An 11,440-nucleotide genomic window follows, 5' to 3' on the forward strand; every position below is an offset into this window, starting at 1 on the left:
GTTTTGTCACATTCTCTTAGTTGAGCGTGTATATTTTTCAACTGGTACAAAACACGCCAGCCCCAGCTCCGGTGTGGTTTTGGGCCATAGGACTTTGGCATTAGGACAACACTCTCTTCGGCGTTCAAGCAACGCTCTTTTTTAAACAGTATTCTTGTTTCCAATCTTAATTAAAATTAGCTCCACTATTACATGTGGATCTAACAGCAGCCAGTTGGAGCTCATGCCCACCAATCAAAACCTTACTTGCAGAATCATGCCAGTGATTTAAAAATAATTTGAAAACATTCCGAATTATCCTGAGGGTATACGACATGTTTCGTGTGAATTACGAATGCCTTAAAACATGTTTTATTTTATAAAATAAATAATTTGTAATGTAAAACTGAAGACTGATTTAGTTAGTTTTTTTTATTATAAATAAATAAATAATTTTTAATGTAAAATTGAAGACTGATAACCCATCCCGTACGTATTGATATGGTTCGCTGTACTGCGGCCACTAAAATAGACTCGCCCGATATTTTTAGAATTTGTATGCTCCCAAATAACGTTATAAAAGGTGAAGTGTGATTGGTCAATATTTAAATTATTATTTACAGACGAAATGTTACCTGGACATTGGAGACTACGCAGTGCTGTTAGCAATCTGATTAAAATTAGTTCTACTGGTCTAAATAAGGCATTCGTAATTCACATGAAACATATCGTATACCCTCAGGATAATTCGGTATATTTTCAAATTATTTTCAAATCACTGGCATGATTCTGCAAGTAAGGTTTTGATTGGTGGACATGAGCTCCAACTGGCTGCTGTTAGATCCACATTTAATAGTGGAGCTAATTTTAATTAGATTGTCTTGTTTCGTGTTTATACCACACTTCGTTGAAAATAATTATATTCTAGCTACGACAAACCAGGGACGCACAAAGCGGTGTAAGGGGGAGGGTCAGCAAACCCCCAACCCCCCCAAAAAAAATAAAACCCCAACAACATACTAAAAAGTGCCATTCTAAATTTAAAGGTGACCTTTTTGTTTTCTTCTTGGAGAATGAAAATAATTTGTTTTTCGTTTTTCGTTTTTTTACATAATGACGCACTTAACACATTTCTATTTACTCTTATATGGCGTCATAAATATGGTTATGGACCACACAGGTAAAGAGAGAGGAAATCCACCGCTGCCATTCCATGCGCTCCTAATGAAACAATTTATTTATTATCTCTCTTTTTGTTACTGTATTAGATTGTATAAAATCATAGATATACACATACATAGTGTGGGTCGGTTCCCCCAATATGGGTTGGTCCCCTAATATAAAATCCTGGCTACGCCAGTGACTGTACCCCTCCCCCTTCTGGTATTGTAGTGTAGGTACGGCCCTACAAGCACTGCACTCATGGTTTCAAAGACAATCGGCAGCGTATCGTTGATGGGTCCTGTCGCTTGAGTCATAAAATCCACTAGAACATTTTATATTCCTATTATTATGAGAGATGCCTAGAGGTATGTCTTCGAGTGAGGCTATGTTTGAGTTGGCAGATTTAGAAATCCGAGTTATAGCCTCTTTTTGGGAACGAGGTGACCCTTGACCTGGATTGAGGTCTGTGTAACCGGGCGAGGTTAACGCTGCTGAAGACCCCCAGGAAGGCCCCGCCCATAGCCAGGTAGAAGCCGAAGATGTAGGCGTTTGTTGACTGCGTCATCGCGAACTTGATCACAGCTCCCAGTCCACTCATTCCTGCAAGAAATAAAAACAAGAAGTCAAAATCCAGCAAAAGGGTTGTCCACAAAACCACCATTTGTCGTGTCGTTACTGAGGTCAGGTCAGGCCATAGGGTTTTATGTGTACATTCAGAGCAAGCCTCGGCCGGCTCCTCCATCCCGGACAGGAAAAGGGTTGGGGTGGGTGGGAGAGGGGACCGCCCGCACTTGCAGATGCAAGGGAGCACCAGCAGCCCGACCGGGGTCCGTAGCGGGCGGGGGTAGTTTTGGTGCTATTGAATTTTGAATGTCCCGTATAACTAAGATCAAAAAGGAAAATATTGCACAAATTTCTTGAAGTATTTTTGGCGCTTTTTGGAACGGTTCATCGAAAGAGAAAAGTGGAACTAATGTTAATTTTGAACTTAGTTTGCCGAAAGTAGCTCATTGTCTCGTTACTTGTTGTAGCAGCGGTTTAGGAAATAGTTCCTCATTAAAAAAATACTACAAAATTCTGATATGCTTTTTAAAATCTTTCGTAGGTAGTATTTATATAACCCATCGGTTTAAAGTTAATTGTTATATGTAGTACAAATTGATAACAACAGTGCAAGTGATATAGTGCCACTTGCATAACAGCGACACGAGGCGGTGCTCAGGCATGAGTGCTGTTAACTGAACATTTTCGTTGTCGACCTATGTTGAGGTTTTACACGGTACTTGTCCGTTAAGAGTATCCCTAAAATTAGTAGTCACAGTAGTGTTGTATTTTTCACAGAATATATTCTGAAATAGAAATTGTATTGAACTGCAAGGAGCAATTAATGGTGGTGTGTAATCTTCACAAGCGTTCAAATTATACTCGATTCTAATTAATTCACTACACTACCGCAACTTTTCGCTCTCACAGTGCAATACAAAACCACTTGGAAGAACGATGTAATATTATTTTTTTTTTTAAAGTAGCAGACCCTAGTTTCAACCAGTATAAAATGGACACTAAGTTTGGTTAATTTACAAACCTGCATCGAATTTGGGTTAAAAAGAGAGAAACGTTGAAATACCCTTAAAAATAGACCAAAAAACCCCGGGACTCCATAACCGTTACTTCTGAGACGCACGTGCGTTTTTAAAAATATGAAAAATGCATTTTGTGGTATTGAAAAAACACCAGGATTACCAGTAACACTTCGGTTGTATGGAAATAGATAATCTAAACAATAAAATATAAGTAATGTTTGATTTCAATGATCATAAACGGCTCTAATAGTGAAAAATATGCTATAGTGTTTAAAAACTAGGGTCTGTCTCTTTAAGAGAACTTTGTGAATCTGGCCCATGATCGCTACTAAAAACCTACCTATGAGAGAGAAACTAACACGTCTGACTGATTTTGTATAATTGAATGTATTCTGGTAGGCAATAAATAACCCGCAAACAAAGGCTATGGCTATTTTTTTTTTTTTATAGCAACTTCAAACATGCGACTGCAATAACTAAAACCTGAATGGTGTTTATGTTCGTAGGTGAACATAGTGTTATCAATAGGAAATGTACTTGCATTGTATTATTAATCACTTAGGTGAACTAAAACTCCCCAGATTAATAAACTGTAATGTAGTAAATAACAATAATATGATGATACTACTTGTGACGACAACCGGCCTCGGTGGTGTCGTGGTTAAACCATCGGACATAAAGCTGGTAGGTATTGGGTTCGCACCCCGGTACCGGCTCCCACCCAGAGCGAGGTTAAGGACTTAGTGAGTAGTTGTAAGGCCACTTCATCGACTTCTCTCTTACTAATCATTAACAGCTAACCATTAAAACAGACAGCCCAGATATATGAGATGTGTGCCTAGGACAGCGTGCTTGAACCTCAACTGGATATAAGCACGAAACTAAGAATCAATGAAAAGAAATGAAATTGTGATGTTGATGCTGGTGGTATTGATGGCATAATGAGTTAAATGTGTGTTTATACTTATTTCAGTGCTTGTGTTCAGTTAAGATTCAAGCACGAAGGAAGGAAGGAAATGGTTTATTTAACGACGCACTCAACACATTTTATTCACGGTTATATGGCGTCGGACATATGGTTAAGGACCACACAGATATTGAGGAAGGAAACCCGCTGTTGCCACTTCATGGGCTACTCTTTTCGATTAGCAGCAAGGGATCTTTTATATGCACCACCCCACAGACAGGATAGCACATACCACGGCCTTTGATGTACCAGTCGCGATCCCAAACCGACCACGCATCAAGCGAGCGCTTTACCACTGGGCTACGCCTCGCCCCATTCAAGCACGATGACCAGGGAACACACTTCAACTACCTGGGGTGTCTGTCTAGGGCCCCGTGCTAAGATCACCTCAAGGTGATGCACTTTAGGTGATCATAGGACAGTATGTTAGTGGTTAGTGACAGAGAAGTCGGTGTAGTGGTCTTACACCTAACCATTGAGTCGTAAAATTCGCTCTGGATGTGAATTGGTACCTGGATGCGAACCCAGTGCCTACCAGCCTTAAGTTCACTAGCGTAACAACTATGGATACACCACCAAGGCCTGTGAAAGGTGAATGCATTGTACAATACATACCTGCAATCATATCACGGTACCGGGATGCGAACCCAGTACCTACCAGTCTTAAGTCCGTTAGCTCAACGACTATGTATACACCACCGAAGCCGGTGAAATATGAAGCATTGTACAGTATAATACATTTTACCTGCAATCATGGCAAACATTGACACGACGGACCATTTGGAAACGGCGTGGGGCGACTTGCAGCAGCAGATGAGAGCCGATCCCATGATGATGGCCACGATGTAACAGAGAGTAGACACCGCCGTCAGGGCTAGGAACAGCAGCTGGTCCACTGGTAAAAAGCAAATGTGTAAAGGTGTATTGGGTTTTGATTATGTATGACAGGAGAAAAATGTAAATGATTTGGGCTCTGGTGTGGCCAGAATTTTATATTGGAGTTGGGGGGAGGGGTAACCCACACTATGTATGTATGTATGTATGTATGTATGTATGTATGTATGTATGTATGTATATATGTATGTATTGTATTGTATGTATGTATTGTATGTATGTATGTATGTATGTATGTATGTATTTTTGTAGTGCCATTTACCAATTAATGATTTAATAAATTGTACAATTCACCCGATTATTAAACGGTGGACGAGTATTAACTAAAACACGCCTGAATTAAATGACCGTAAAATTATCTTGATTTGATAAACGTAAGAAACGACTGAGTAATAAACTGGACAACTCGCATGATTCCATTAAAGATAAAACTAGCTCCAAAATGTAACTAGTAAAACCCCACCAACTAACACTTATAAATGTTGCCTGATTTGATGAACTGTAAAACTCGCCTGATTAATGAACCGTAAAACTCGTCCTTAGGCGTCGGGGCCAGTAATATATTAATTTATCTTCCAACAGGGGGGGGGGGGGGGGGGGGGCCGCAATGTATTATCTTTGACATTAGGGGGTGGATGTTACCTACCACCCACCGCACCCGATGCCTATGTCGTCAGATTAATACTGTAAAACTCACCTAATTCGATGAATAGTGAAATTTGCCAATTAATAAAGTGTAAATATCGCTTCAGTAGTCAACTGTAATACTCACCTGATTCGATGATTTAAAAGTACAACTTGTCGCCCACCAAGATCTGTGCTATTATAAAAACTCACCCACTAAGAGCTGAGCTATTATAAAAACCACACCCACTAAGAGCTGTGCTATTATAAAAACTCACCCATTAAGAGCTGTGCTATTATAAAAACTCGCCCACTAAGATCTGTACTATTATAAAAACTCCACCACTAAGAGCTGCTATTATAAAAACTCGCCCACTAAGATATGTGCTATTATAAAAACTCACCCACTAAGATCTATGCTATTATAAAAACCACACCCGCTAAGAGCTGTGCTATTATAAAAACCACACCCACTAAGAGCTGTGCTATTATAAAAACTCGCCCACCAAGATCTGTGCTATTATAAAAACTCGCCCACTAAGAGCTGTGCTATTATAAAAACTCGCCCACTAAGAACTGTGCTATTATAAAAACTCACCCACTAAGAGCTGTGCTATTATAAAAACTGGCCCACTAATATCTATACTATTATAAAAACTCACCCACTAAGAGCTGTGCTATTATAAAAACTCGCCCACCAAGATCTGTGCTATTATAAAAACTTACCCACTAAGAGCTGTGCTATTATAAAAACACGCCCACTAAGATCTATGCTATTATAAAAACTCACCAAGATCTGTGCTATTATAAAAACTCGCCCACTAAGAGCTGTGCTATTATAAAAACTCCCCCAATAAGAGCTGTAATATTGTAAATACTCACTAAGAGTTGTGCTATTGTAAATACTCACTAAAAGTTGTGCTATTGTAAAAACTCGCCCAGTTATGGATGTGCTATTGTAAAAACTCACCCAGTTAGGGATGTGCTATTGTAAAAACTCACCCAGTTAGGGATGTGCTATTGTATAAAGTCATCCAGTTGGGGATGTTCTATTGTATAAACTCGTCCAATTAAGGATGTGCTATTGTAAAAACTCACCCAGTTAGGGATGTGCTATTGTAAAATCTCACCCAGTTAGGGATGTTCTATTGTATAAAGTCATCCAGTTAGGGGTGTTCTATTGTATAAACTCATCCAATTAAGGATGTGCTATTGTAAACGTCACCCAGTGAGAGACGTATTATTGTAAAACTTACCCACAAAAGGCTGTGCTATTGTAATTGGACTGCACGAATCAGGCGACGGCGTCTGTTGATTAAAGTAGTTGCATGACCACCAGGGCCCCATCCAGGTCTTCACCTTGACCGCCCCAATCGTCACCCAGGGGGTCTCGTTCCACGCAGGGGACATAATCCCCGCCCCAAAACACAGCGCTCCAACAAGAAGAAGTAAATAGCTAGCAAGATGGGGAGACATGGTTAATCCGAAATTGATTCTTTAATCCTTTTTTCTTCTTTCGTTTTTTGGTTAATCCCAATGCACTTATTCTGTTATCCCTTGTTTCTTTCCTTTTGGATAATCCTAATCTAGTTCTTTTATCCTATTTTATCCTATTTTCGTTCCTTTTTACTTAACCCGAATCTGATCCCTTGTCCCTTTTGTCCTGTCTTTAACCAATTTTCTTTCCCTTTTTGTTCAATCCAAATCCAGTTCCTTTTATTCTATTTCCTTTCCGTTTTGGTTAACCCGAATCCGATGCTTTATCCTTTTTGTCAGATCTTGAAGATAACACGCTCTGCTGTTTTCGTTGACTGCTGTAAAGGAAAACTCCACTTGTGTATAGTTACCGACAGTAAATGTTCTTACTTAGACTGTATGTAATTTATCTTCGTTCTTACACCTAGATCGGAGCAGTTGTTCGTTACTTTTTCTTTCTTCAAAAATTCTCTACGATAATATCTTCTTAACCTAACAGAGTAATAAATACTATTTTGACTGTTATTATGGCGTGGTTTGTATCCTGTTTAATACAACATGTCAGTAATATATGTTTAGAAGTCTCGTCAATAAACATAAATCAGAGTTAGTCACAGAAAACACAGAGCAGCTAAGCGTGTCCTACGACTTAATATGGTGCCAAGGGCCAGGTCTATTCTTGTCAAAGGGGGCGTGCTAGCATAAAAAGGACATTCCTGAGTTTGCTGCAATTTTTAAAATGTTATCAACTAACAGAGACTTTTTAACGGTTGCATACAATATTAGTGGCTGTATATTAAACGTGTTTTTCATCGTTCTAATATTTTTACTAGGTTAAATTTTATTTTATTTCCTAAAATATTTTTTTTTCGTACGAACTAAATTATTTGAAGACAAAATCCAGTTTGAGCTTCTTGCAAATATTAAGACAACCAGAAACACATTGAATATACAGACACTGATATTCTAAACAAGAAAATATATATAATATGTAAGTTTAATTGTAGAAATATTTTATTAGTCGAAAACATCTTACAATGCAGCAAACTCAGGAAAGTCCCTTTAATGTTTTTCTGGTCTGGGAATTTTAAATATTTTAAATAAATAAAAAAAAAAAAAAAAAAAAAAAAAAAAAATGAAAGGCCGTGGTATGTGCTATTCTGTCTGTGGGAAACTGCTTATAAAAAAACCCTTGCTGCTAATGTAGCGGATTTCCTCTGATGACTACGAGTCAGAATTACCAAATGACTGACATCCAATAGCCGATGATTAATTAATCAATGTGCTCTAGTGGTGTCGTTAAACAAAACAAACTAACTTTAACAATCTAACACCATACTCACATGAGAATATGAAGCCACAAATCTGTATTTTGTGAATAATAATAATAATAATAAAAACATTCTAGACTGAGTTTTATTTTCCATGACTTTTCAATAACCCAAAAATTGTTTTTCGCGACTTTCCAGGATTTCCACGACCCGTACGAACCCTGGCATAATCGCAACCCCTCACCCACCCACTCCAGCTCCTAGCACCGTTCTTATAAACATTTTAAAGTCTAGACTTAAGTCTAATAACATCTTGAGACTTTAACGTCACGGCACCGTCATTGCGTGTGGCGTAAAACAATTTGCGTCCAACCACCAACATTTCCTAAGCACGGACCCTAGCTCGTGATTTACTTGTTAAAAAGTAATTTGCAAACAGCGTCAACAAACTGCGGTGCCTATTGAATAGGTCTGCTAAAGGCCGGTCGGTTATTTGCGATTCTTTTGATGACTCGGTTTGAAAAGAAATAAATACGGTATAGAATTATTTTTATTTACACCTTTATTATTTATCGAAATTGGACAAACCTCAGAGTATTGACATACGCCATTTAGTACCACCATTCATGTCGTAATGGTTGAAATGTGTTTCGCGTTTTGTTTCGCTTGGCAGCGACCTAAAGAACTCCTAACGGAATATAAGGACAGAAATGTCGCGACGTCAACAATGAGTACCATGAAGCCAAACGTAATTTTTTAACATGTGAATATATATGTATATACATGTATATATTTTAAAAATCATAGTTATAGACGTTCACTAAAAGATCAATGAGTATTTCCAGTAATTACTTTGTAGGTTCCATCACGCAAAGTCATTTCCCCTTGACGATAATGTTAACATTTCTTAATAAACCTGATACAGTTAATCAACCCATCCAGACAGTACCTGGACCTTATATTCTACTTAGAGGAGGTCACAAATAAGCTTCCCCTCGAACAAATGGAAAATAAGAAGAGATGTGCCCATTTTGTCTAGCTGAATAAGCTGTAGGCCTACGTGCTGTATTACTGTACCCTGTCTTGTTATTAGTTCTCTACCGGTCCAACTGGAGGGGACTATAGGTTTCATGTACGTTCTTATGTCTGTCAGTCCGTCCGTCCCACATATAGGTTTCCGGACGTTGTTTCACAATGCCTCAAGATACTGAGCGGACATTTTATGTGAAGCTTTATCATGTACTGTTGCAGATCACGTTTAACTTTCATATCGATTTACGCATTGTCACGGAACATGCTCTTAAATTTGTTTCGCCTGTGGCGATTTTAATTGTGTTAGAGGGCCGTGTGCAGTTTATTGCCCGTAGCCCAGATGGGCAACTTGTTACGTAAGACTTCTGCGCGACCGTCCTCGATCGGTACGCCTAATACACACCCTCAGCCAGGTGCGGAGGCCATGTGGCTAGTAGTTACGTAATATCTCCGGTAGTGCTGTTTATGGCCAGGAGATTGCTCGCGGTTGGCGACAGCCAGACTGACGATCAGAGAGAAATATACCGACTTCTAGTAGATGTAGAATATGAGATGATACGTGAGGTACCGCTTTGTACCCCCAGGCAAAATCCTGATTTATAATAAATAGCTAGTGTTTTAGAGATATCTAGGAGAACGAAAAGGAAGCTTCGCGGGAACGTTAGTCCGTTTGGACTTTGGTAAATATCATTTCTGCTCTGTGTATAACCTTGATGTGATTGATGTGATTTTAAATATTTTAATACTGTATTATACCAATATTCTTTAGACAGTGTCTTCGGTCATCTGACGAAGTAAATCGTAGACTTTTTGTTCTAACATTATACGAGTATTTGGTAATATAAAGCTTAGCCAGTCATCCTAGCCGACCTAGGTAAACTGTAGGTTATTGTCTTTATTGTGATAAGTATTAATTCTGTGTCACAAGGTTACTGAATGAGTAGTTAGGGTTAATTAAAAATTAACCCGTTAGGAATAGAGCTGTAATTCCTTTATTAATTAAGTTCCCCAAGAAGCGTTCCTAAATTATCACACGTTACTGAACGAGTAGTAAGGGTTAATTAAAAATTAACCAGTTAGGAATGGTGTTGTAATTCCTTTATTAATTAACTTCTCCTGTAAGCGTTTCTCAATTATCACACGTGTGGGTGTGGTGTAACGGTGAAGTGATTCGCATATTGTGTAACTAGACACCTAGAGATTAACTAATTAAGTGATCAATTCTGGGTTGTTATTATTGCTGTTATTAATTTACTACTACGGCTGTACATTAGTCAGCGTAGGATAATACAGATTCCAAAGCGTATTGTGTTTTGTTGTGTTTCTAGTGATCTAAACGTGCTATAATAATATATACTTTATATAAGATCGTATCTCTGATCATACCTAGAGACGAGCCATACTAGGGTTTAACAGCCTGTTACAGAGAGATCTAATAGATATACCGATAGGAGAGATATTTTGATAATCGTGTTTTATTCAGTTACGGGAATTATAGAATCCCCGTGACAGGAGTAGAAAATTGGGGCGCTCGTCCCGGATCTGAAACGGGACATGCATATTTAAAAAAGTATTGTTTGTAAATGGGGGCTTTATAAATTAATTTTACAAATTTACCAGAAGTAGCACGTTGTTCACTAGAAAATTAATTAATAATAAGTGTGTCATATCTAAACATGGATAAGAATTTGCTGGATAGGCCTACGCTCAGTGTAGTGGAGATTAAGCGAGCACGTAAGGCCGAGTTAGTTGAAATCGCGGGTGAGCGAGAAATTGATTTAACATCAGCTAAAACCTTAGGTGATATAAAGACAATTATTATCCAAGAAGTTTTTGGTGATAGGCCTGTTATGGAAGACAGTGAGATTGTTCCAGAGATAGAAATAAATGAGTTAAGTGTGGAACAACAATTAGCTTTTAAAAAGCTTGAGTACGAAAGAGAAGAACGTGCATTAGATAGAGAGAGAGATAGAGAAGATAGAGAGAGAGAGAGAGAGAGAGATACAGAAGATAGAGAAAGAGATAGAGAGAGAGAGAGAGAGAGAAAAAGAAGAGAGGGAAGAGAAGAGAGAGAGGGATAGAGAAAAAGAAGATAGGGATAGAGAGAGAGAGAGAGAGAGAGAGAGAGAGGGATAGAGAGAGAGAGAGAGAGAGAAAGAGAAGATAGGGATAGAGAGAAAGAGGAAAGGAATAGAGAATTCCAGTTAGAAAAATTAAAAGTGGAACATGAGTTAAAGTTGAATACTGAAGAAGTCAGACGAGAAGCCGGAAATGGGTTTAACATGTCGGAGGCTTATAGATCAGTGCCGGTATTTGATGACCAGGAGGTAGATATGTTCTTTCAACTTTTTGAACGGGCCGCTAAGCAGCTAAATTGGCCGCAGTCTAAGTGGACATTGTTAGCCGTGTCTAAGTTTAAGGGGAAGGCTAGTATAGCTTATAATTCAATG

General features: G+C 38.5%; 1 protein-coding gene across 1 annotated transcript; it reads right to left on the reverse strand.

The window, feature by feature from the left end:
- Nucleotides 1-793: 793 nt before the first annotated feature.
- On the reverse strand, nucleotides 794-7,175 carry LOC121369489. Its single transcript, XM_041494595.1, has 3 exons — nucleotides 6,468-7,175; nucleotides 4,439-4,588; nucleotides 794-1,743 (listed from the first exon to the last, which is right to left on the reverse strand). The coding sequence occupies exons 1-3, from the start codon at nucleotides 6,685-6,687 to the stop codon at nucleotides 1,547-1,549; spliced, it is 567 nt and encodes a 188-aa protein (XP_041350529.1). The 5' UTR covers nucleotides 6,688-7,175; the 3' UTR covers nucleotides 794-1,546.
- Between the last annotated feature and the right edge of the window lie 4,265 nt (nucleotides 7,176-11,440).

Source organism: Gigantopelta aegis, chromosome 3 (assembly GCF_016097555.1).
Source record: "Gigantopelta aegis isolate Gae_Host chromosome 3, Gae_host_genome, whole genome shotgun sequence".
In the NCBI taxonomy this organism is placed as follows: Eukaryota; Metazoa; Mollusca; class Gastropoda; order Neomphalida; family Peltospiridae; genus Gigantopelta; species Gigantopelta aegis.

What these genes read in the sequence shown, in the direction of transcription:
- LOC121369489 (XM_041494595.1), bottom strand. Translation starts at nt 6,687, where the DNA reads ATGTCTCCCCATCTTGCTAGCTATTTACTTCTTCTTGTTGGAGCGCTG. An exon ending in AATAGCACAGCCTTTTGTGG is followed by an intron (nt 4,589 to 6,467) that starts GTAAGTTTTACA and finishes GCTTTTTACCAG; the next exon opens with TGGACCAGCTGCTGTTCCTA. An exon ending in AATGTTTGCCATGATTGCAG is followed by an intron (nt 1,744 to 4,438) that starts GTAAAATGTATT and finishes TATTTCTTGCAG; the next exon opens with GAATGAGTGGACTGGGAGCT.